Source organism: Arachis hypogaea, chromosome 11, assembly GCF_003086295.3.
Source record: "Arachis hypogaea cultivar Tifrunner chromosome 11, arahy.Tifrunner.gnm2.J5K5, whole genome shotgun sequence".
In the NCBI taxonomy this organism is placed as follows: Eukaryota; Viridiplantae; Streptophyta; class Magnoliopsida; order Fabales; family Fabaceae; genus Arachis; species Arachis hypogaea.
In genome coordinates this window covers 131,907,971-131,933,905 of record NC_092046.1, presented here as the reverse complement: position 1 = coordinate 131,933,905, position 25,935 = coordinate 131,907,971, and the positions used below count along the sequence as shown (strand labels likewise).

At 34.1% G+C, this 25,935-nt stretch overlaps 3 protein-coding genes and 2 long non-coding RNA genes across 5 annotated transcripts; 2 read left to right on the top strand and 3 right to left on the bottom strand.

Annotated features, from left to right (window-relative positions):
- Positions 1-3,024: 3,024 nt before the first annotated feature.
- Positions 3,025-4,071, bottom strand: LOC140176403 (uncharacterized). The gene is made up of 2 exons (XR_011867763.1): positions 3,943-4,071; positions 3,025-3,575 (listed from the first exon to the last, which is right to left on the bottom strand). It is a non-coding gene; the product is annotated as an uncharacterized lncRNA (long non-coding RNA).
- Positions 4,072-4,080: 9 nt separating this feature from the next.
- Positions 4,081-6,592, top strand: LOC112722649 (calcium sensing receptor, chloroplastic). The gene is made up of 6 exons (XM_025773754.3): positions 4,081-4,446; positions 4,629-4,874; positions 5,438-5,630; positions 5,699-5,840; positions 5,917-6,048; positions 6,130-6,592. The coding sequence occupies exons 1-6, from the start codon at positions 4,195-4,197 to the stop codon at positions 6,368-6,370; spliced, it is 1,206 nt and encodes a 401-aa protein (XP_025629539.1). The 5' UTR covers positions 4,081-4,194; the 3' UTR covers positions 6,371-6,592.
- Positions 6,593-12,161: 5,569 nt separating this feature from the next.
- LOC112722651 (uncharacterized) lies at positions 12,162-17,176 on the bottom strand. The gene is made up of 4 exons (XR_003162772.3): positions 17,039-17,176; positions 16,869-16,967; positions 13,735-13,960; positions 12,162-13,643 (listed from the first exon to the last, which is right to left on the bottom strand). It is a non-coding gene; the product is annotated as an uncharacterized lncRNA (long non-coding RNA).
- A 966-nt stretch (positions 17,177-18,142) lies between these two features.
- LOC112722650 (protein CHAPERONE-LIKE PROTEIN OF POR1, chloroplastic) lies at positions 18,143-21,032 on the top strand. The gene is made up of 5 exons (XM_025773756.3): positions 18,143-18,493; positions 18,588-18,673; positions 19,421-19,803; positions 20,442-20,518; positions 20,608-21,032. Exons 1-5 carry the CDS (start codon positions 18,438-18,440, stop codon positions 20,756-20,758), a joined length of 753 nt encoding a protein of 250 aa, XP_025629541.1. The 5' UTR covers positions 18,143-18,437; the 3' UTR covers positions 20,759-21,032.
- Positions 21,033-22,236: 1,204 nt separating this feature from the next.
- On the bottom strand, positions 22,237-23,220 carry LOC112724063 (tetraspanin-11-like). Its single transcript, XM_025775354.3, has 2 exons — positions 22,699-23,220; positions 22,237-22,551 (listed from the first exon to the last, which is right to left on the bottom strand). The coding sequence occupies exons 1-2, from the start codon at positions 23,218-23,220 to the stop codon at positions 22,237-22,239; spliced, it is 837 nt and encodes a 278-aa protein (XP_025631139.1).
- Positions 23,221-25,935: the final 2,715 nt, after the last annotated feature.

Sequence of the window (25,935 nt, the reverse complement as noted above, 5' to 3'; positions counted from 1 at the left end):
CAATAAATTCCCTCAAGTTGTAGCCGTTGTGTATAAACTTTCCTATCTACATATTCAGTGCCTCACATCTTGATGTTGTCTTAAGCCCAGCAAAGAACTTACCCCTAATGTGGGCATTCGACCACATATGTTTCTTCTCATACATATCCTTGTCCCATGAATTTTGTTGCAACCCAAATTCTTCAACTGCATCATTCCATATATATTCAAAGTCATTGACCTCCAAATCCCCCCATTAAACAAAGATGAAACTTGGTCAAAAACCATAGAATATATACTCGAGTGGTCACATTACGTAAAAAGTGCCAACTGCACAACCTATGATACGCTTATTGAAATACAACTTTGATTGCACTCTTCATGTTTTGATCACCATCGATAATAACAGACTTAGGAGCTTTTCCTTTCATGGCCTCCAGAAATGCCCGAAGCAACCACACATAGCTTTTCTCCCATTCCTTTGAGAAAACTGCGCATCCAAACACACCAGTACGCATGTGGTAATCCACTCCAGAGAATATCACAAGGGGACATTTGTACTTATTCCTCCCAGACGTCGCATCAAACCCCATAACATACATCTCCGAAAATACTAAAATCATACTGACTTGTGCAATCACACCAAAATATATTGTGGAGCCTCCGCTGTTCATCCAACGAATACTTCCAAAACATACAGGGGTCACGACTCTTCAACATTTGTAAATACTTTAGTGCATTATATGTGTCACTGGCTTCAGCTTTTCTTTGCTTCTCAATTGCATTATAGATGTCTTTCACGTCAAACCCAACCATCTCAAATCCACCACTTTGGTTTGCAAATGCCCGAAATATTGTCAAAACTCGGAGGCCAGAGCTTTTCATCGTATTAATCTGGTGTAAATCCCTTGTTTTTATTCCCGGTGAGATCGCATCATCCCTCTATCATGGACTTTTAAGGCCCGTTTCTCAAGTCAACATGGACTTTTATCCATGCATTACACCCATCGCGTTATGGGTCTAGGATCTATCTTCCTATCAGTTCTATGAACATGCTTTGCATCTCATTCACCTTGTCGTGAGCACACAAAAATTTGCCATATAATGTCTCCCTCAGATTCTGCCTTCTTGCAGCGCCCTACCTTCAACCGCCTTATCAAAAACCCTTAATTCGACCGTACTCGCTATAGAAGTTATAAGTAGTTTTCAAATCCACACACTCTATCATCATAATCTCCCCAGCTCGCAATGCATCAAAATCAATTGCACCAAATGAACCTATTCCGTCAAGAACGATGACATCTCTTTGATCGTCTGCCTGACTAGCACCAATCAGAATGAATGTCGTCTCTGCAACCAAGGTCTCATTTGTCATTGGGTCCTCTTCCACCTGAAACAATCCATTACCAAAATAATACATAGCTGATGCCAAGAGGTTGTCCTAAAAAATACTTTTTCCATCAATTTTACGATGATATGCTTACCTCTGGAATGACATTCTCTTGAAAATTAGATGAAACCTCCTTGGTCTCCTCTATCATTACTCGTCAAATCCCAAACCACTAAGAACTATCTTCTTGGTTGTTCGATATTATCAAATCTGAAATGAAAAAATCCAAGGATAAGAAAAAAAAGATAAGACAACATAAATTGATCTAAACAATCTAATGCCTTATCAATCCTATTTTATTTTATAGAAGGAATAGGGAAGGCATTGGAGCCATCATCATAAATCACAAGTGGTTATGTTACTTAACACTATTTACAAACAAATATCACTTATCAACTAAGAATAAAATAGGTAAAAAACTTTATTTTAATACAAATTCACAATTACAAATAAAATGAAATATATTACTATGGTTGGATAGCTTTACTCAACAATGGGCTGCATCTAAATTAAGAGTTTTATATATGTGTCATAATAAAATATTTACATGTTATTAGGCAAGTTTAATTTGTCCAGGGACATACAAAATCAGAATTTCATTTTTTCATTCTCTCTTTCTTTTCATTTGATTTTCCTTCATTGCAAGCAAGGAACATTGTTCGGATTCAGAATCCACTTATTAAAGCTACTTAAGAAACTCATGATTTTGTCAAATGCCAAAAGCATACTCAGAAGCTTTAGCTAAATTAAGATAAACAAAAAGCCAATGCAAATTCGAAGCATTTGAAAAAGAATTTAAGAAAGTGAGACTTAAATTTCATTTCTCATCATAATCCATCATAACTCTTCTAAGTTCTAACTACTATTTAATTTATTTCTACTTATAGCTAATTACTCTACTAATTATGCTAGGACCAAATTATACATGTTACATACATAAACTTCAATAATAAAACTCAAACTTATAAAAGTTTATTTGTAGAATCATAAATTTGATCGATTTTAAACCTAAACTTATAAAGTCGAGAGTTTTTATAACTTCTGTATGAGATTATCTCAATTGAAAAAATTTCATGGGCACCAATAAAGGCAAAAAGTTTGTACCATGAAGACTTCTTATAAACCAAATGTGTTGTCTCAACACTTTGAAAAGATCTTTAAAATTGGTCACCACTATCAACCACTACTACTACTTGAAAAACAACTTAATCTATATGATCTTAATTTCAAGAAAAACAAATTAGATGTGTCTTCTATTTATCAGAAGAAGATAGGGACATATTTTTTTGTTATTATGTGTCTGTATTTATCCACTTAAATAGTGTCTTATATATCATTATCTCATGCTTCAATTTCACTTCTAATATAATTATCGGTTATACTTTTGACAACTTGAGTTAAAATTTTCTGTCCAAATATAACTAAGAATCTATCCAATACATAAGTTTTACCACTCTTGTCCAATATATTGAAATAGAAATTCCAATGCACCAAACTTAACAGTTAGCAATTTTCCCAATATAACTAATAGAGTAACATGGCTTTTAGTTCTAAGCAACTTTTTCTAGTTAGCAAAGCCAATTCTTAGCCTAATGTATCTCCTTCAATTAAATAATAAAAAAAAATCATAATGAACAGTTACAGTTTATAAGAGCTTTTGGAAAACAACATCAGACACGTGTGTTTGCTATAATGAAATAAAGAAAATTAATCTTTAAAGAGTTGTTGCTATCCAAAATGCTAACCTTGTAAGTTTGAACAGAACTTGCCATTAGTCTTGGATTTTTAAAATGAACAAGTTTCTGAACTTAAATTAGAAGTACACGATAAAAGATACTAAAGCTAGTATCAACCTAAAGCATGGATAGTACGATGGCAATGTCCTTATACTGTTGGAATGATGACATACAGAGCACTCATTAAAGATTAGGAGTTGTTGTTATAGACTTCTCCAATTCTTAGCTCAAACATGCATACAGCAAAAAGCTGCACTAATCTCTTGGATTTGAATCACTAGATCTAGTGGATGGAATACGCGGCAGAGAGATGTTGATATCAGTGTGCTGAAATTCGACCTTCGTCCGTCACAACAAGCAACCGAAGATAACCCTTTCTTGTAGCTCCGTCGAAGCAACTTCTCTCTGCAACTGCTTCTTTTCTTGTTCGATCGTAAAGAGCTCCTCACACGACGTCATTTTTTTCGTTTCTGTATTTAGAGTAGTCATCTAATTCATTAGCAAATCTATCCCTAAAGACTTTTTTAAAACAGAGCTTTTCAACTAAATTAATATTTACAAATCAACCTTTACAATTCTTTTATATTATAAAACCTCTCAAATCCTTAAAAGACCACATTATTCTTTTTCCACAATAGAACCAGCCATGTTTATACATGTTTCTCTGTGCTTTTTGGTTTTGGTATTTGGGCATGTGGTCATAATTTCAAAGCAATGAGCACAAGCCCAACTCGAAGAAACAGGTAATAGAGCCCAATGTACCAAATTTTTGTTTTATACATAAACATAATCCAAACACAGTGCAAGTAATGAATGAAGGATAATAATGACACATACCTATCACACAAAAAAGGTTGGAATGTTATTAATGAACAGTAAATGACAATGTCCACAGCAAGTTGACGTTGTCATGTTGGAATCTATTTTCTGATTCTCCAATCTCCACCAAAGAGAGGGTTGCCACGTGGGATTGTTGATGATAGTGTTTGAATTCAGCATCAAGCCATGAAGAAAGAAGCATCATCATTCAAATGCTCTTTCTTTCTCTTCTAACCACACATCTCTCATCACAGTCAAAGCAGAGCAACAATGGAGATTAGTGCCATCATGGCTTCAGCAACTCCAAGACCTTCTCTTCCAATTCCAACTCCATCTTCTTCTTCTTCTTCTTCTTCTTCAACATTAGTCTCAAACTCCAAGTTGCCATTGTTGAAGCGTTCATCACACATAACACTTCCAACCTCAACTACCATTTCACTTCTCGCACTCTTTTCACCACCCCATGAAGCCAAAGCAGCTCTCACCATCCCCAAGGACCAGATTGTCTCTTCTCTCAACGATGTAAGCCACTCCTCCTTTTACATTGCCAAAATCAAAGTTTTTATTTTTGTGCCTAGGGTTTCCTTGTTCATCATGATTATGTAAAACTAGATCAGAAAGTTTATGAATTTGATCTAATTCTTGAATTTCAGGCACACCAGAGTAGCTAAAGTTTCTATTTTTATTTATAATTTGTGGAATAGGTGGAGAAGACGATTGATCAGGTTCAGGTGGTGGGTTCGAGTTTCCTTGATGCGGCACAGCGTGTTTTGGAGATTGTGGGGAATGCTTTGAAGCCTGGAATCGATGCGGCGATGCCGATTGTGCAGCAGGCTGGGGAGGAGGCCTTGAAGATAGCTTCCCCTGCCATCTCTGAAGCTTCCAAGAAGGCACAAGAAGCACTCCAAAGCACTGGTGTTGATCCCCAACCTGTCATCACTGCTGCCAAGGTTTAAGAATTTCACTTGTTTGATTCTGAATTATGATTCATGATGTTTGATGCAAGTTTCTGAAGTGCTCAATTTGGTTCCTGTTTAAGCAGCAATGTGCTAGTTTCTGTATTTAGCATGTGTTTTCTAAATACTAATCTGTTATGAAAGCATGGACTTCTTTGGAAAATTTCTCAATTTTCTCAGAGATAAGGTCTATAAAGAGTGTGATTAGAATTTAGATTGCTAAATGTCTTTGGAATTTCATTATTAAATTATACTCAATTTTCTTCTGTGTTCTGGTTTTCGAGGTGTTATTCATTTGATGCTACCAAAACTCTTTCTCCCCCTTTCGAAGTCAAGTAGTAACAGAACTTTCGAAAAGGGAAAAGAAAACTAGACTAGTTCTTCTAGGTTCTGCTTTATGACCCTGAATATCGAATCTAAAGAAATAGATCATATTATGACCCCTAAGGATTTTGTATTTTGCCTTTCAAGAAGTTTGCACCATTTTTTAGAAACTTGAATGATGTTTGAAGAACCAAGTTTCTTGACCTGGTCTGGATATTCTCTGTAATTTTCAGACAGTCGTGGACACTGCACAACAAACAACCAAGGTGATTGAAGGTGCGAAGCCAATAGCTTCGGCGACAGTTGAAACAATATCTTCTTCAGATCCTACTGTGATTGCTGGAACAGCTGGAGCACTCTTTATTGCGTACCTCTTACTTCCTCCAATTTGGTCTGCCATCACCTTCAACTTCCGTGGTTACAAAGGTACCTTTGACATTAAAAGGTTCTTACGCAAAACCATCGGATAATACGCTTCTTCCCATGCTTTGTAGGTGAGCTTACGCCTGCTCAAACCCTCGATCTGATATCAACACAAAACTACTTCATGATTGATATTAGGTCAGAGAAAGATAAGGACAAGGCCGGTGTTCCCCGCCTTCCGTCTAGTGCGAAAAACAGAATGATTGCCATTCCGTAAGTGAAATTAGCATGTGACTTTTACCTCCTTAAGAATAAGGCATCAAAACTGAAATATGATCTTCAAACTCAGATTGGAAGAACTACCAAGCAAGCTCAGAGGACTTGTTAGGAATGTGAAGAAAGTGGAAGCTGAACTAGCAGCTTTGAAGATTTCTTACTTGAAGAAAATCAACAAAGGCTCCAACATTGTGATCATGGACTCGTTAGTTTCTTTGCTATATCATATTGAGTTACATCGTTATATAAATTGATTATTAACCATTGGTGCTGGATGCAAAATTAGGTACTCGGACTCGGCGAAAATAGTAGCAAGAACATTAACGAGCCTCGGTTTCAAGAACACGTGGATTGTGGCAGACGGGTTCTCGGGGAACAAAGGGTGGTTACAGAGTAGACTTGGAACAGATTCTTATTTCTCTTCGTTTGCAGAGGTGTTGTCTCCATCAAGAGTCATCCCTGCAGCTGTTAGAGGTTTTGGAACAACCTCCCAATCAAGTGCCAAGCTTCTTCCTGGAGCTGATTGATTCTCTTTTCTTTTCTTTTTTCTTTTTTTTCTTTTATTTGCAAATACAAATCTACCTCTTTTGTATGTTCATGTCCTCCTTATTTTTTGTTTCATCATTTTCTCATAATTAGTTTTGCTCCTTATAATTTCTTTTTGTCTTAGTTAGAATTAGAGTACACTTATATCTTGTTTGTGAAGTAATTTAATGCAATGATATCACAAGATAAAATTTTAACGTTAACAACTGAACATCTAAATTACCACGTGAATAAGCTAACTGTAGGAGGGAAGATAAATCAATTTAAATTTTATTTGACCAAAAACAAAATATGCATTTTTTCAATAAAGATAAAAAAAAATATTTATCTAAGCGATCTTATTATTACTATTACTTCTGGAATGTTTTCTTGCTTTTCCTTTTTATTAAATCTTTTATAGTTTGAAATGAGAACTCATTCTAACGAGATTAAAGATAATATATATAGATATATATGAGAAAAGAAAAATATTTGTTCTCTCAATTATTGTAAAGTGTAATTTCTTCGACTTTTATGATATACATTCTTTAAGCAAGATAAAAAAAATATGCGAAAGAAAAATTTAAATAGTAAAAAAGATAAATAAAAAAATATGCGAAAGAAAATATTAAATAGTAAAAAATTAGAGTATTTATTTATTGTGGTCCCAAAGAATTTCGGACCAGACACTTTAATTTCAACTAAAATTGATTACTCGATTGGTCGTTAACAATTAACTCCGTCAGTCACTTAGGTTCTTTGCTTCGTCAACTTTAACAGAGAACAAAATAATTCCTGATAACTCTAACAGGGAACAAAATAGGCTTTGACTCCCTCTATTTGGAAACGACACTGCTTTTTCCCAATTTCCATTATATCTCACATAACCCTAACAGTCTAACACTGCAATTTTAAGCTACATAATGCACAATTTGCAACTTCAATGTTCACAAAAAAAAAAATCCTCAACTTATTCATACTCAGTAAATTAATGACTATGTCTATCAAGTACTTGTCGTCTTTGATGGATTCCATGAATCTAGACAGCAAATTTGATTTAATTTGTTAAGACCCGTCGTCGTTGTCGTCATCTCCCTCCTCCTCTACTATCATCTCCATGGCCACATTGTCCACCACTCCGATTGCTTCCTCCAGCTTCTTCTCCGAACTAATGTTTAGTAATCGCTTCACTTTTCATATAAGCGGCAGCGGCGACGGCAACATTGCTCGTTGTACTAATAGATTGGATGCGAGGTCGAAGCTATCTGCCAATTTGGACTCCGGGAGAGAAGGAATGAAGCACCCGGTGTCCATTCCAAATGAAAATTTGCATAGATGTCGAAGAAGAATCTTTTCATGATGTCCTAATGTCCAACAATCTATATTGCTTGCCAGAGAGTGGAGAATGACATGCTTTTAGAGTAGTTGTGGAACTTGGTCTTGAAGATGTGGTAGACGTTGTCGGAGTCGGAGGTGATATTGTTATCGAGGACGTGGAGGTGGATGCTTCTGATGGGTGAAGTGTAGAGGAGGTGGGTGTACTAGTCATAGAGATTTGAGGAAGTGTGTGGTTTATGGCACGTTGAAGTAGGTGCGACACGCATGGCAGTTACACCATGACTTGATCTTGGAGGTGAAGAGGAGGAAGGAGAAGATGGAGAAGAAGACTGTGAAGATGAAGAAGGAGAGTATGAATGTTAGAGTTGTGTGAGATATGATCGAAATTGGGGGAGAACGGTGTCGTTTCCGAGCAGAGGGATCAGGGACCATTTCATCCCCTATTAGAGTTGCTAGGACCATTTTATTTTCCGTTAGAGTTGACGGAGTAAAAGACCTAAGTGACTGATGAAGTTAGTTGTTAAAAAAAGTATAGGAGAACAATGTATATAGTAAACAACACGAACAATGAATTAAAAAAGAAAGGTAAATTAATTCAAATTCTTAATTAATTAATTAATATTAATTTATGAAATTTCAAAAATAAGGATTCCCGTAACTCCATTGCCACTCATACGGTTACTCCATTGCCCCACGTTCACTGCTTACCATACACCTTCCATCTCCGGTCCTCCACCACAACTCGGCATTGTTACCGGAGACAGCCATCCAAATGCCGCCGGTCCCCCTCACCCCGTCCAGACGTAGCAGAATGCCGCTGTCTCCCTTCCCCGCACCCCGTGCAGACGCAGCGTAGTCACACCCGTCCGTTTCCGTCCCTTTCCCGTGCTGCCTCCCTATCTTCCATTCACGTGTATAAGAGCGTTGTCGCCGCAGTTTGTTGTCTTGCTGTTTTCGCGCCACTCTTCTCTGGCAGCGTTGATATGGTGTCGCGCCAGGAATTGTTGCGGTGCCACTACCGATTGCTGTCGCGCGAGTGATGCTATTGTGCGCATTCCCCATGTGCCACTGTGGTTGTGGCTGTCTCGTCGCCGTCCTCCCTCCGCCGCCGTGGTTCTCCTCCTCCTCTTCTTCTTCCCCTTTTCTAGATGTGATGTTCATTTTACTAGGTATGTGGATGGTTATTTTCATTTTAAAGTGGATGTTCATTTAATTTGATTGGATTTAAGTAGATATAATGAAATTTATTGGATGTTCATTTTACTAGCTTTGGGGAGGACGTATGCGGTAATAAAACGGTTAGAAGGTGGATGATTAAAGTGTAAAAGATGAAAGTAGGATTTTTGGGAGGGTAATTTGTAATGGACTATTTTTTTTTCATCTTCTGTAGACCAGAAGTCCATTTTATTGTTCACATTGTTTACAATCTCTATTGTCTACCTAGCAGAGTTGTAATTATTAGGCAGCGTTTGTTTGCGAGACAGAGACCAAGAGACAGAGACAGAGAGATTGAGATCAAGATACAGAGACAAAAATAAATATTAGTATTGTGTTTGGTGTGAAAGTGTACAAGACTGATTTATGTCTCAGTATCTTGTTTGGTTCGAAATAAAAATTGGAGACTAAATATTTAAAATTACTAAAATGCCCTTAATTTTAATTAAGAACCCTAACCCCCAAATACAATTTCATTTTCATCAGCATCCAACCCTAATCCCTTTTTACCTCTTCTCTACCCTTTCTCCTCTCCTCTGCCGTGAACTCCTAGAGCCTGACCCGCCGCCGATAGCACCTCCGATGGTGGGAACCACGGCGGCGCCTCTCCAGTTCTCGTTGGTTCATCTTCGTGGCCCCAGTTGCCACCCTCGGTTTGTGACACTGCTGGTGTATCCGCGCCGGTGGGTCTGCGTCGCCACCGTCTCGGAGCTGTGTGTCTGGTCTCCGCTGTTTCTCTGTCAACGGAGCTGGTATCTTCTTTCAATTTACGTTATTTGCTTGTTAATTTTGTGAAGTTCAAGAGGGATTTTTGATTCCCCCATTTTCTGATTTGTGAGACCCTCACCTTCTGACTTGTCCGCATGTTGATGAGAATGTTTAAATCCCTCGTTCAATGAATTGAAATTTGCCCTAATTTGCTTAAAATTGATGATTTGTGCTTCTTCAAATGTTGAAGATTTCTGAAGTTGTTATATCCGAGTTCTTATTTGCCCTCATTTGCAGATTTATGAATTCTGTGTCATCTTTTTTAAGGATTTGGGAATGTGTGATTGCTGATTGCTGATTCCATTGTTTGTGTATCATAAAATTTTTTTCAGGTTACTTGTGGTTGTTAATTGCTGATTTGTAAATCTGTGATTGTTATTTTTTAAAATTTATTTTTGACGATTACTGTATAGAAAATCAAAGAAGATGATTTGAGAGCTGTATATCATAATTATGTTCCTATTGTGATCCTTTTTTGTTATCGAAATTAGTACTCACGGGTGTCTGGAAATTTATTGGAAAAACTAGAGGCACCAATATTTGATTTTAAATACAAAAGATTAGACATTAGTTAGTTTGTTTGTTAATTGTATATTGCCTGAATTAGTAGTTAGTGAAGTTTGTTATTTCCTTCTTGACTTCTCAATCTAATTTTTACAATTGTATATTGAATTTTTGCTGTCAAGAGTTACAGATTCTTATACACTAGTGCTTTTATGTTAATAGTTACCACCTAATGTGTTTCTCCCTTGTTTTGGAGGCACACTTTATCTATCCACAGTAAGAGCATTATTACAATTCACAAAATCTAACAAACACTATTTTTCATTAAATGAATTGACAAGCATTCAGTCTTGATCACATTTCCTTCCTCTTCATCCTCAAAAGTGTTCCTAATAGCTATTTACTGTCAAATAATTGGTTGTATTAAATATGCGTGTTGTTTTATTGTTTATTAACAAACATGGTTTGAAAAGTTGCCACTAGTACTGACATTGTGTACATTATAAAAGCATGGAATTTAGCGTTATTTGTTAATTAGGCTTGTAATTCTTTGTTGGGTGTGTTGCATTTTTTGTGCTTCTTCTTAATATTTTAGCTTTTATGTTTTTGTATTAATTTACCATTTGGGCTTTCTGTTCTCCGTTAGCGGTTCTGGGAGGAATTGAAGGGTGGACATAGGCAGAAGTGGTCTTCCCCGTTCTTGCAAATTGCAATGAGATATATTGAATTGGAAAATTTGTTTTCATTAGATTCGTTGGTGCATTTTATTTCGATTAGTTGATTCATTCTTGTTTTGTGTTACTATTTGTTGTTAACCTGCTAAATGATTTTTGCTTACTGTTAAAGGTATAGCCTGGTTAACAATGGCTTCCACAAGTAGAAGATCCACAAGTGGTTTGTATGTCAGTGGCAACGTAACGGGAGAATAATTTGGTGCGTGTGGTTTAAGAGCACCGTTACAAGTTTCGAATAGCATGGCCAACCGGGTAGAAAGTGAATTCTAATTTGAAGACGAGCGAAAGAGTGGAAAATCTTCATACTGATGTTGTGTATCTGAAATTGTTAGCATTCCTTCATCTTCTTGTTTCTGTAGTCTGTGTTGTCTTGGTCATTTTATTGTTGTGTAAGTTTTAGTATGACCTTTGAACTCAAATAGGCAAATGAGAAATTGTAATAACTAGTTTGAGAACATGTTTCAGTATTTTTTATTGTTAATTATAAAATGAGTACAGGTTCAATATCTCTTCTTCTCTTTGTCACTATAGTCCTTTTTACTTCACTACTGCTCTCACTTTATATTTCTTTTTTGTTATTAAATACCGTATAAGAGGAATCATATTATACACATTATGTTACATTAAAAGAAATAGAAAAACTGCTAAGGCAGAATGGTGTGACGATGAGTGGCATTAGAAGTTAGAACACAAGAAAGAAGAAAAAATTGGTCTAATAGTGCAATGAGAAAAAAGAAGGGGGGGCTTGCAATGTGGTTCAGAGTGAGAGTGAGAGTGAGTGGCATAGTTTGCACAGAGGCACCAACTCAAAACAAGTGTGACATATTGTCTCATGTGCTGCATTTGTTGATGTTTTGAAAGTGGATAAATTTTTATTTAATAAGGTTAACAAAAAACTACCATTCTATGTAAATAAATTATTATGTATCTTATTTTACCACTATTTCTTCTTGAATAACAGAGATGATGACATTCTCATCTTAAACCAATATTTAAAGAGTTAATGAAAAATAAGTTTTTTTCTTCCATAAAGAAATGAAAAGGCTTGTTCTTGGTGTTGTGCTCCTGTAATAATTGAGACACATGATATGAATGTTAAATACATAAGTTGCTGATAGCGGTAAGTGTGAAATAAAGTAGATATAGTTGTGGCTAAAAGAAAATTAACAAAAGCAAAGACTAGAAGAAGAACTGCATTACTGAGAACCACAAAATATAAGAATGGGACAGTTGATGACCAAAAATTAAAAGATAATTGTCATTAACAAGATCATGACCATAAATATTGTACTTAGTAAAAAATTCCTGCTCAAACCACCAAAATAAAGGCCATACCACAATACCAATAAAACTGTACAAAGAACCTACACCTATTTTGAACAGAGCAAAATAAAGGCATTTTCAAAATATCTATCCAAATGCATACCAAATATAAGTTTGTACGTTATATCATCTTAAACATAACCTACTCCCAAAATCCTAAAACCCTACAGTAAAAAACTTAATACCCTAGCCCAAACCTAATACCCTTAACTAACAGTCAACTTCATATAATGGAGCGGACAAGGCCAATCATCTGTGAATCTGACAAGCCCCAGAAGTGTGCATACACGTTAGGACTTTTAGCAAACTTCAAAATCACCCTCACCACCTCGTCATCACTGAACCCAAGCTGTGTGAGCTTCTCGCCAACCTTCCACTTCTCGTTTACTCCAACAATGGCATCAGCTATCAGTTGTGCATTCTTCCTTTGGTCAGCTGAAGATTGCTGAATATGGTCGGCCATCCTCTCCAGTACGTCAAGTTGTTTTCTCTTTCTCCCATATCGCCTTGTGCTTCCTGCACTCGCACCTGCTTCAGATTGTGAACCTTATCCTTGCATTGCTGGCCCTCCACCGTTGTCTGGATGTGGAGACATATCAGACTCATCAAATCCAACTGCAGTGTCTTCTGTCTCTTTGTTAACATGTTCCTCCGCATCAAAACCACTAACTGCTGCTACTCCTGTGGCTCTATCCCTGCCAAATATACCCTCCAGTCGGTGAAAAAGAGGAAATGGCTTGCCATGACTGTAGAACTTGGTCAGATGTGCCTGTGAAAAAATAAACCGCATTTAACAAATTTTTTATGAAGTTAATATTTAAAAAAAAGGAAAACATGAATGGCTGAGGCTTGTATATATTATAGATCTTTCCTTCCATTGCTTAGTGTGAAAGCAAGAAGAGAAGGAGGCTGCTCTTGCCAACACCAGAGTCACCCATACGACCTGCATGCCACTCTTCATACATCTCAGTTGCTATGTTGTCACGCCAGTGAGTCCACTCGTTCGTGTTTTCAACCACATCAATCATTCCATCCTGTTCTTCGTCTCCATCAGGCAGAAATTCATCCAATATGCTACCTTCCTCCTCCGGATCCATCTCCATACTCTTTCGAATGAAATTTTGCAGCAAACAACAGGCAATAATTATCTGAGATTGTGTCTTTAGAGGGTAAAAGTTAGGGCTTCTTAAGATGGACCACCTCTTTTTCAGCAAACCAAAGCATCGCTCAATGTTATTCCTTGCGGAAGAATGAACCCTATTAAAATATTCTTGGTAATTGTGTGGTGCACGTGCTCCTTGGGCCCACTCTCTTACATGATATCGAGTGCCTCTATACGGTGCGAGAAACCTCGGACCATTTGTGTAACCAGCATCAACTAAATAGTAATTACCTATAGACGAGTAATGTAAACAAGGTAAGGCGTTGGCTATCGTGAACTCAAGGTAATTGTATAAGCTTAACTTCAAAGATGGCATCATTACCGTGGGGTATCTTAAGACTATTACGAAGAGTTATTGCATCTCAAAGTACCCGTGAATCAGACGCCGATCCCTCCCATCCACTGAGTACATAGAGAAAACCCATCTCCTGGTTACACACACCTAAGACATTGGTGCATATTTTACCCTTTCTTGTTTGGTATCTTGCCTTCTCCGACTCGGGGACTGTCACCTCTATATAAGTGCCATCTAATGCTCCCAAGCAACCCTATCATCCATAGAAAGTTATGATACTCAGATATAGAATCCTTCAAAAAATACCCAAACATACACAACATCGAATAAGCTCTATCTTAAACTTTCTCCATGTGGGGTCAAGACAATCCTCTTCAACTGGTGTAGCCTTGGCAAACAAAATGCTTTGAATCCGTATCACAGCTTTCAAAACTTTATTAAAATACTTACTAACTGTCTCGCCGGACCTACAAAATCTAACCTGCAGACTACGATTTTTTTTGTGATGCGCTAAGATAATTAAGAAAGTCGCAACCTGCTCCGGCAGGCTTACATGACCATCCTCGGTAAGTCCTCCTTGAACTTGGAGCAACTCACACAAATTAGCAAAGGCATTTGTGTTCATTCTCAACTCCCAGATACAATTCCTATCACCCTCACCAATGATACGCTCTAAAGCCTCACGTCTAACTCTACTATTCATTCTTCCACCTAACGATAATTGGCCACTAGTTCTATCCCTAAAGTAAACAAATAGCGTAAGCATAAAGAACAACATCAAGTCTTCATGGTTAGATCTCATCTCTTCATAAAAAGACACACATCGCTTAATAATTTTCGACCGCTCCATTTCTTCCTATCAAAATCATTACATCAAAAAATACATAAACATTTATAGAAATCTAACAATAGTTGATGCAAAATCTGCTATATCTTAGGACCAAAAAAAGATCAAGAAACTGAAACCAAAAGACAGTTAACACTATCTAGATCTAGTCATATAAATTGAAGTTTATCTAATCATATATATTGAAGTTTATCATAACAGAGTATGTATATAAAGAGAGTATGATATAATATAGCATTTGTTTGCATAGAGAGTATGTATATAAAAATTGTTTGATTTGTGTTAGATTTGGAGTGGAAGATAAGTGCTGTCAACCGACCATGTTTAAATTAATTAAAAAATTATACTCTTTAACTAATTACTAATTTCTACAAAAGGCTTGAATTAACGAAAGAGTTGCTGCCATAGTCTTCATTTCAACTATTAATGCGTCAGTAGAAAAATGTGATATAAAAATAATAATAATTGTATTTGAGCTACAACTACAAGTCTAATATTTAAAGAGAGTATGATATAAACCGAATTCATCCTGTGTACTATCACAAAACTGCTGCTGTAGTGCTGTCTCTCAGTTCCTATCAGAATCCACTTAATCTATGATAATTCTTGTACACCACTACACACTCCTACAACTTGATCAATGTAACTGTTGAATTATGTGCTATTACAATATTTTAAAAAAGAAAACACCATTCATAGTCTAACATGTACTTATTTTTCAAAAAGAATGTTACATTTCAAAATCGGGACAGTGAACTATCAACTTAAAATCAACAGTTGGTTTGAGGGGATTCAGTGTAGGTGAAAATATTGAAAGGAGAAAATATGTCAAGACAATGAACCTCCTAACACATAATAGGCCACTCCAAGTACAGAAAGTAAATATTTTCCTAACTACAGAGATAAAACAAAAATAACTAGTCAATCAGAACATATCAACACAAATGGAATAGAAACTAGGGAACTATACATAATTACACTGCTCTGCTGTCCTAAATCAGTTTTATGGCAGCTTGAAAAGAGGAAAAGTACTTAAAATGTGTTAAATGAAAAATGAAATAGTTATAACGGGATATAATATTGTTCAAATACAAAAGCATGCTAATCAAAATCACAACCTGAAGTAGCCGATTCATGGGAACTGGCCTTTTTAGATCCCTAATAATTTCTGAAATAGCATGTAATCTCAATATCCACCCAAAACATCTTGCAGGACCTAAATGCAAAATTCTCACACCTTATGAACCAAGATAGAAATTAAGCAACACCAGCACTAGAAGGCAAATCTCTATGAATGGAAAGTTATGGCTAGCATTTTTTGATTTGCAAACTGATCATGCATTGATGATTCTTGATAATTGCGGAGCAAGATTGGATTTTAAATCAGTACATCTCATTATTATTTTGCATCAGAATACTATTATTTTGGCCTATGCCATAGAAGGAAAACTTCAAAATATAAAGTATAATATAATGTTTTAATACACAAAAGCTAAGGAGACGCAGATACTTATTATTCTCACAGTGGAAGTCTCATAGAACTCTGGTATTGTAGGAACCATAATACTTCCTAGTTTAATTAATAAGACAAATATACAATTAACCCCGTTGAACTTTTGCTTGTGAAGTTTATTAATAAAAATGCTTTTTATGCACTATTTGACAACCTCAAGGTGTCAAAAATCGCAAATTTTAAAATTTTAGTGGTGTAAAGTACGTAGGAGCTAAAATTCAAAAGAATTAACTGCATTTTTTTCCTCCTTAATCAGAATCTGAGTACATAAGTCCATTAGGTTTTCAACTCTACATATGATACAAATACAACTTCAGCAACCAGATATCATTCAAGCTAGAAACATTGGGGATGAAGAAATAGAACAAATCATCTGCCAAAATTTAATATTACCATACTAAACTAACAAATTCCTCTTCAATACGATTTCAGAAATTACAGTGAGTGCGTTAGTTATAGCCACAACAATCATAGATTTCACAAAACAATTTATACATTTTCACATCAAACATACATAAATTAGGCAAACAGAGCATCCCAGAATTCAGAATCAAAAGATGTATAAGAATGCAAAACGTAAATAACCAAGCATGACCAAAACCAATTCATAAGAAGCACATCACAAACAAAATTAAAGAAATAAGGCATGAAAACATATACGCATCTATACATCAGAACAAATAACCAAATCGAAGTGAAGAGAGAAAAACCCAGATTCTTTCTATAACGAAATCCACGGAGCATAACTCGCGAAATAAAAAAATTTACCCAAACCAGTAAAGAAATTTGACCCCAACTAACCTAGGTTATGCAAACTGTGATGACAACAACGAAGTTTGATGAACACGACAGCGACAGCAACAACGAAGACTCTCTCAACTAGGTTCCTTGTACGTTATCCTGTGAATGAGCAAATGAAGACATGAGAACTCACAGCCTAAGAAGAAGAACTTCAACTGCGACTCACTTACCTTGCGGTGGTTATGACGGCGGTGACGACGGGACTGTGCTGACACTGGCGACGCAGAGGCTAAAAGCCACACTTTGAAGCACGAATGAGAAAATAGAGTGAGTGGCTGCTCACACTGAAGCCCTAATCTGATTTCAAGAAAGGGTAAAGTTGGCATTAGTTAATTACAATAGGGGTATTTGAGGTACAAAAATATTATTAAAGTTTCTGTCTCTGTCTTTAAAAATCTCAGTCTCCAGTGTCCCTACTTTTTGGAGGTACTGAAATATTGAAATTTTTGAGACAGAGACACAAATTTAAGTGCCAGTCTCTACCACAACAAACATAATACTGACTTCTTATCCCCCAGTCTCAGTTCTAGTCTCTACAAACAAACGCTACCTTAAAGACTAATCGAATAATTAATTTTAATTAATAACTAAAATATCTAATCCAAAATTCTTTAAAAATTAAAATAAATAAAATAATATTTGGTAAAATAAATAAAAAAATTTGAGAAGATTCGTTCCTATTTAAACATGTAAATTAGAGTACTTATGTATAAGTACAATTTAATAACTAACTCAATTTACATTTAATGTATAAAACTGAATTGAAGTTAGTCCCTCAAACGAATTCATTTAGTCACTGAATATAGTCAATATTATAATTTTTTTCCCAACTTTTTATTTTTACATTAGTACTATAAAAATTAATCATACTAAATATATATTAAAATTAACTACTAAAATTAGCTATTAATATAATATATATTAAAATATAAAAATATATTAAAAATAAATTAAATAATATATATATTTATATATAGATATATATTAATTAATTTTAATATATAATTTTTTTTATAAAAATATGAAGAATGATAAATAAAAACGAGATAATTAAAAATAGGGAGAGTGATGATTAAGAATTCTAATTATTTTTCTAATTACTCTTGTAATTCTTAAATGGATAAGAATTTATGTGTATATTTAATGTTTGAAAATATTAAAAAGATAAAAAGTTTCAAAAATTTTCTTTATTTAATATTAAAAATATAATTTAAGATTCCTAATATTTTTTCAAAATAATAATAATAATATTGTAATATACGCAGTATACACCTAGTGCGTACCGTAGCAGATAGCAAGCTCTCACACAAACTAAAATAAGAGAGTCATCATCTATTATCGTTTCTTTCTCTTTCCGTCTTGTTCTTCTTCGACCCACCTAACCAACAGTCCAACACACACACACACGAACACACCACTTGTGGTGGTGGTCGAACCAAACCGGCAAAAACCTAAGCTCCACCTTTTCCATATTTACCATTTAGCCCCTCCCCTTCCCCTTCCCCTCCCACCATGCTCTTCAATTTCAATTAGCCCATCCCTTTTCCCTCTTCATCACAACTTGCAACCATGCTCTCTCTTACTCTTTCCCCTCCTAATTCCACCTCCTTCCTCCACAATAAATTGTACTCTCTCTGTCTGTGTTATTTTTCTTGGAAAAGAAAGTTTTGATTTTTTAATCTAATTTAATTTATGTTTGTGCGTTTTGGGTTTGTTCAGGTTGCTGCGAGGAAATACGGGGAAGCGGACAAAGTTTTGCTATGTTCCAATTCGTACCAGATGTGCGGTTGATACGCCCTACGGAGGTTTCTTCGTGTTCTTTAATTAACATCCAAATTTGAATTCATTTGCATATGTGCTTATGTTTACGCTAACTGCTGATTAGTTGTGCATGGTTCTATGTATACATTACATGTTTCTCTTGTGAAGGATTGGATGATATTTAGTAAAATTGATAGTGTGATAATTAAACTTTGATTGGGTTTCATTTGGTTGGGGCATGTATCATGTTCCTAGGGCAAAATCGATCTCTGCTCACTGCTCTATTCGTAGGAACCTTGTGATTGGTATGCCTTTTTAGGTCCTGTTTTGTGTTGGTGTTGTGGTGCTTAAAGTGGAACAAGGCCAAGCTATAGATTTAGCTAAATCAATAACAAGGGGAATTTAGAAAGGGGCATCTAAGAGGGAGGCTATGTTAGCATTGTTAAGGTTTACTTTCATTTTATGTGAGAGTGCGTGCACGGAGGCCTGCTTTATGAAGGAGGATGAGAGTTGCTGCAGCTATGCCTGAGTAGATTGGCATCATTACTTTATAAGTTTATATTCTTTGAAATGAGAGATTGTAATTTGATCTATTGTGCGATTTCCATTTCCCTAGTACTGTTTCCTTTTCTGGTAGCTTTTCAGTGAATATTGGATTGTTGTCTGTTGCCTGATATGAAAGCTGAATATGAGCTTATAAATTCTGCATTTGTGCCCTGTGTTCCTCTGTCTTTTTGGTTCCACCTTATTGAACTATTTGATTTATGTATTTATATAAATCTTCTTTGTAGGTAACGTTCAAAAGTTCCCTCGGCGTAGCGTTTGGGATCCTTACAAACGCCTTGGTATTAGTCGAGATGCATCTGAAGAAGAGATTTGGGGATCAAGAAATTTTCTGTTGCAGCAATATTCTGGACATGAGGCCAGTGAAGAGTCAATCGAGGCTGCTTTTGAAAAACTATTGATGGCTAGTTTCAAACAGAGGAAGAAAACAAAAATCAACTTGAAAAGCAGGTTGAAGAAGAAAGTAGAGGAGTCTCCACCATGGGTTAAGAACTTGCTCAATTTTGTTGAGCTTCCACCAACTGAAGTCATCCTCAGAAGATTATTTCTCTTCGCCTTCATGGGTGCTTGGAGTATTATGAATTCTGCTGAAACGGGACCTGCTTTTCAGGTTTGCTTTGAATTTATTTATTTATTTTTTATTATGCTATTTATATCTGTGTGGTGTAAGTCAGATGATTATTTTTCAAAATAAACATGTATTTATTTTTGAAATAGAGGGGAAAAAAATTGAAAATCATAACTATGCCTTATCCTTTAAAAGAGTACCATTATTTTTCTGAATATAGTCTTGCTTCCTAGGCTTATTCTTGATTTGTGTTATACCTTGATTGACTACTTGTGTCTGAGTATCCTTATACATGTTTCTTTTCTTTTGATAAAGGAAGAAATATATCATTATAGAAATCTTAGATCAGCCATTGCACTGATTGTGCTTTGTAACTACGAGACTTTCAGGTTAATTGAGCACAATTTCAATGTCTTTTCAGTTTTCACACAGCCAACACATGTTTTTAAGTCAAATTTTCTTTTGAATAAAATGCCAATATTACCTTTTATTGATACGTGCTTACTTTTTTCTAGTTTGCCCATCACTAGGTTTATTATGTTATCTAACTATTTATTACGTGTGTGGTTCATGTATTAGAATGGAGACATCAAAGGACACTGCTGATATGTATGCAGTTGTCTGTCATTTCCATACCCCAACTTCTTGCTTCCTCTAACGAAATCGTTCTTCTGATGCAGGTCGCAATCTCTTTGGCTGCTTGCATATATTTTCTCAATGAAAAGACAAAGAGCTTGGGTAGAGCCTGCATTATTGGGTACATAGCAGAACTTGCATCAACTAACCTTTCTAAATCCCCTTTTTTCTTATTAACCGACAACATTGTTTTTCATTGCACAATTACAGGTTTGGGGCCCTAGTGGGCGGATGGATTTCTGGTTCATTGGCGGTACCCAACATTCCGTCTATGTTGCTGCGCCCAACCTGGACACTCGAACTCTTAACATCGTTATTCGTTTACTTGTTCTTGTTCCTCGCCTGTACTTTCCTCAAGTGAAGTGGAGATAATTCTTACAAAGCTTCAGTCAGTGTCTTGCACTCTTTAATGAGTTGCTAGGTGATCAAAACTTGGGTTTCTGAGTGTGCTTATCAAAGCAAGAGTTTGACTAGGCGGTTGTTAGCATAGATATTTTTTAGACCTTGATTCTTTGCTTAAAGTTCTGGTTATGTTCTGGAATCATGTTTTGTTCTTTCTATTAATTTTGAGAGTATAGTAATATCCGAATCTGTTTAATGAATCCAAAAGTAACTTTTGTTGTTAAGACTTAAAAGAGGCTTTCTTTTAGCTGTGATCCTATTTTAATTTTCCGTTTGTCTCCTTGCTATTGGTGCTGCTAAGCTGTGTCAGGAAAATGGTTGATGGGAGCAATCCCTAACGAAATTGAATAAGCAAGTACAAATATCACAGCAAAGAAGGGCTGTTATTGTTGCATCATTCAAAGGAATAAGCCAAGACTTGCGTTTTAATCCGTGAATTTTTTATTATTCTCTAAATTTTTTTTCCTCAAGAGATTATAATGAGATATTACAGTTAACGACACTACAAAGAGAAATTAAGGTGAAAGAAATTGAAAATGCATTTTTCTTGTTTCTAAAATTTTCAGTTATCACTTTTGAAAACATTTTCACTTAACATTTATTGATGGTTTTTTTTTCTCCTTCTTCTTCTGCCATTAGTTTTTTAACCAACTTTAAGATAAAATTTTAAACATGTCATTTTTTAGTGAAATTTTATCAATTAATTTTAATAAAAAATAACATGATATTTAATATAGGTATAAAAATAACAAAATGGGATCTTCTAAGTTCAACTTAAAAATAACATGTATTTGTTGAGTTTTTTTATTTAGTACTGAGTACATACTAACTGAATTAAAAGAGTTATAATGAATAATAGATTAATTATTAATTTTTTTTAGTCTTATTTTTTAACGAGAAATAAAATTAATTATTTTAAGACAATAATTTATTTTATTTTTGAAATTTTATAAAAATAAATTGTTAACTTATTTAAAAAAATTAAATAACTAAAATCGTATATAAAAATATGTTTTGATATTTTAAATATTAAAAAATACATTTTAAAAATAGACTAACTAAATATATTTTTATTATTTTTAATATTTAAAATAAATCCTCTTTTCATACATCAATAGTTTTTTTAAATGTAAAAAATTAAAAATAAAAATCGATTATAAAAAAAATAAAAAATATTTTCACAAATCAATTAGTTCTTGTGTTAACAATTATATATTATTATATTAAAGTCACCAAAAAAAAATATATTATTATATTAAACAAAAGACAAACAAAATATGATGTTTTTGGACCAATAAATTCAAGAAACATAACACACATCTTTCTAGAAATTAAAAGAAATAAAGCTAATATGCTAATTGTTTCTTCAAATTCAAAAGAAAAAGAAAACGTAAAATCAATCCAACATACACAAACAAAACAAAGCATGAAGAGAGATCAAGGGTGTGTGTGGTTCTTGTTGTACATGTCGATGCGGTTGTTCCTTGCAGCAAAGCATCCCAAAACATAAATGGCGGTTATAAGCACACACACAACAGAGTTGAATATGGTGAGATGCCTCCACTGGTTCCTTATATTGGCCAACACTCCACCTTTGCATGAATTGCAATCATAACAAAGTTTGTCCTCTTTATTACTCCAAGTCTTGCAATCTGAATTATTAGCCAGACTTACTCCTGTCTTTGGAGCTTCCCAGTATGTAGCATTCTTCATCTTGAATCCACAGTTCGCAGGTGGCTTACAGCACCCTACCTGCAGCAACAATAAGTACATTCTTTTTACAATTAATAACTATGACTTTAGTGTAGCAATGCTTTAACTGAATATTTTTTTAATTCAAAATTCAAGTAACGGTACAACTTACGGTTATTAAAAAAAAAAATGATAGAGAGTAGTTACCTGCGTGGTGGACAAGTGCTTGAAAAAGAGATCTTCATTGCTATGGTTGAAGCCACCGTGGATAGCAAGATCATGGCAAACACCAGCATCCATCAAGCAACTCTTAACCTCATCCCAATTTTTGTTGTTAACAACGTAATGCTGAAGCCAATGAGAGAAATCAGTAACCACGTACTCGCCGTAGGCTCTGGTAGAGACTTGCTGGCCAACCTTCTTGTTGGTTACAAAGAGGGCGAAAATGGTAAAGAGAACCATAGCCACGATGAGGAAGAAGGTGACGAGCAAGTAGGCGTACAATGCGACGTTGATGCGGCATAGGGAGCCTACTATGCCGAACGTAGAGATGATGACAATGAATACTCCAGCAATGAGGAGTGGATACTGGAGAACCTTCTGGCAATCAGAGGCACCGTTGCCTCCGTGGAAGTGGATGTAAGCGGAGGTTGCAAGGGCAGAGAGACCAAGCAAGAGGGACAGAATGTTGAGGGCGCCCACTACTGTGTTGCTTATTTGGAACCTCATGATGTTAGAAAATGAAAGTGAAAGTGAGAGTGAGAAGGAGAGTATGTCTTATAAGTGTGGAAGTAAGCAATTACGGTTTATTTTGACAGTGTTCTGAACTGCTTGTCGTTATTATCTGGAGCCACTTGCGTTGAGGGATGGTTATTAGTAAAACCACCAAAATCAACTGCCATCATGATCAGTACAATAGCATAGTTATTTTTCTTTTTATAATCAATTAAATCGTAGAAAAGTAAAGCACTACCCTATCTAAGTGTGTATTTAAATTGAAGTTTACAATTAAGATTATGCAACAAATTGATTACAGGAAGTTGCGTTACAAAATCAATTACAAGAAAATAAATATTGGATTATATTACTTAAAGTTATTTGAAGATGTAAAATTATTTAAAAAACATGAACTTAAATAAATTTTATATTATTTTATTATTTATTTTAAATATTTAAATAAATTTTATAATAAAAATTAATTTTTAATTATTAAATTAAAAATAATATATAAAAATACTAAATATATAATATATCAAAAATAGAAATCAGCAAAAATAATTATTGATTTAATTACACAGTGACTCGTAGTAGATGTAAATTAAATTCATAGAAATAATATATGAATAAATAAATAATTTATGTATTTTTTCAGTACTCTCGTGATAAAATAGACAAAATATATAATATATCCACTATTCTTTTTATAAGTACATTACTCTTTTTTTATTATTTTTTAGTATTATTTTGGCTATAATTTTTTATTATTTATTACTCTAATATAATTTTTATAGTTAATTTTTATCTTTAAATGAGTCTTCTTAATGAAAATAATAATTCATATTATGAAATAATAACAAAATAAACATAATACACAACAATCCATAATGCTAAGTCACCAAAAAAATCCATAAGGATAAAATTGTACGAAGCTAAAAAAAACTCTATAAGAAAAGAAATGCATGAATTATAAAGTAATAGTAATAATAAAAATAATAATAATAAATATAATAAAAAAATTCGTAACAATAAAATTGTACAAAAAAAACTCAATCAAACGAGAAATAGCATGCATCAAAAGAGAAGCAAATGATTAAAAAAAATTACATGAACAAGAATCACTAAGAATTTGATAGAAAGATGTCAAAATGCGAGAGTGCAATCAAAAACACTATAAAAAACATAGTATTTAATCATTAATAAAAACATTATTCAATTACTAAGTAAATATTTTTTTGTTTTATTTTTCTTAAGAAAGTAAAACAAAAACAATTATAAAAGAATATAATAAGAAAAAGATGAAAAAAAATAATAGAAGATGGGGAAGAGGAAAAGGAATAATTTTAAATTATAAAGAATTTGTCAAAAAAAATGTACCAAAATTTTTTAATAATAACAATTAAATTTCTAAGTTTTGACACCAAAATTTTGTTACGAAAATATAAAAATATTTTCTTTAATTCTTTTTTTTATTCTTTTTTTTTTTCTGTTACTCTTATTTCTTCTTTTAGGAGTATTACTTCTCATATTATACTTAATTGAACATGTATGTATTATATTGCAATTTTTAATGTAGGTTGATTAAATAATTTGGTGAATTCTGAATTTAATTTTGGTAGATTCTGGATTTAAATAAGATGTAATTTTGGTCTGAACTTATTTTGAATTGAGTTTGTTTGTGTGTCGTCATCGTTAAGAAATTTTAATGCATTCTGGATTTGAACTATTATACATATAAGAAGAAGACGACAATAACAATAACAATGATGATAATAATCATTATGGAGGAGGAGAAAAAAGAAGAAAAAATTGGAGAAATTTAAATAAGAAAAGAAAAAGGAAGAAGAGGAGGAAGAAGAGATGGAGGTTGTACTGTGGTGTGGTGTGGCAAAGACGATATAAAAGAGACAAATGAAAAAAAATGAGAGAAGAAGAGGAGTAGAAGAAGAAGTAGCAACATCACTTGGGGAGGAAGAGGAATGCGAAAGAGAAGGAAGAAGAACGCGAAGGAGAATAAGCGCGTCATGTGGAAAACGATTATAACGTTGTAGAGCTTTATTAATTTTTTTAATTTTTTTTTAAGCCAACTAAAAAAAGGAGAAAATCGAAGAAATTTAAATAAGGAAAGAAAAAGAAAGAAGAGGAGGAGGAGATAGAGGCTGTGGTCTGATGGTGGTAACGACGACGATACAAAAGAGAAAGATAAGGAAAAAAGAGGAAAGAGGATGAGTAGAAGAAGAAGTAGCAACATCACTTGGGGAGGAAGAAGAATGCGAATGAGAAGGAAGAAGAAAGAAGGACGCGAAAGAGAAGATGCATGGGATATGGAAAACGATTATGACAAATTAGTTGAATTTAATTAAATATTTTGCTTGGTTGTAGAATTTTATTCCTTAGATTTTTTTAATTTCTTTTAAGCCAACTAATTTGTTAAGAAAATGTATTCTGTCTCTTTCATATTTTTATTGCTATCTGTATTTATCTGTATTTATTTGTTTCAATAAAAAAAATTAATTTTAACATGTATCTTTAGACGTTATATGTCTTTAAAAATTTTCAAAAATATAAAAAAATAATATAACAATTATAAACTAAAATAATTTAACATAATTCAATATAATTTAATTTACACGCTAAAAATCTATAACATAATTATTATAAAAATAATATAATTTAATAAAATATATAGAAGCTGAAAAATTATAAATTTTATAACAAAAATAAAAA

Bases quoted from the DNA above. Each gene is read 5' to 3' on its own strand.
- LOC112722650 (XM_025773756.3), top strand. From the start codon at position 18,438: ATGCTCTCTCTTACTCTTTCCCCTCCTAATTCCACCTCCTTCCTCCAC. The intron at 18,674-19,420 runs GTTTCTTCGTGT...TCTTCTTTGTAG, and splicing joins GGTTGATACGCCCTACGGAG to GTAACGTTCAAAAGTTCCCT. The intron at 20,519-20,607 runs GTACATAGCAGA...GCACAATTACAG, and splicing joins GGTAGAGCCTGCATTATTGG to GTTTGGGGCCCTAGTGGGCG.
- LOC112722649 (XM_025773754.3), top strand. From the start codon at position 4,195: ATGGAGATTAGTGCCATCATGGCTTCAGCAACTCCAAGACCTTCTCTT. The intron at 4,447-4,628 runs GTAAGCCACTCC...TTTGTGGAATAG, and splicing joins TTGTCTCTTCTCTCAACGAT to GTGGAGAAGACGATTGATCA. The intron at 6,049-6,129 runs GTTAGTTTCTTT...ATGCAAAATTAG, and splicing joins AACATTGTGATCATGGACTC to GTACTCGGACTCGGCGAAAA.
- LOC112724063 (XM_025775354.3), bottom strand. From the start codon at position 23,220: ATGAGGTTCCAAATAAGCAACACAGTAGTGGGCGCCCTCAACATTCTG. The intron at 22,552-22,698 runs GTAACTACTCTC...TTGTTGCTGCAG, and splicing joins AGCACTTGTCCACCACGCAG to GTAGGGTGCTGTAAGCCACC.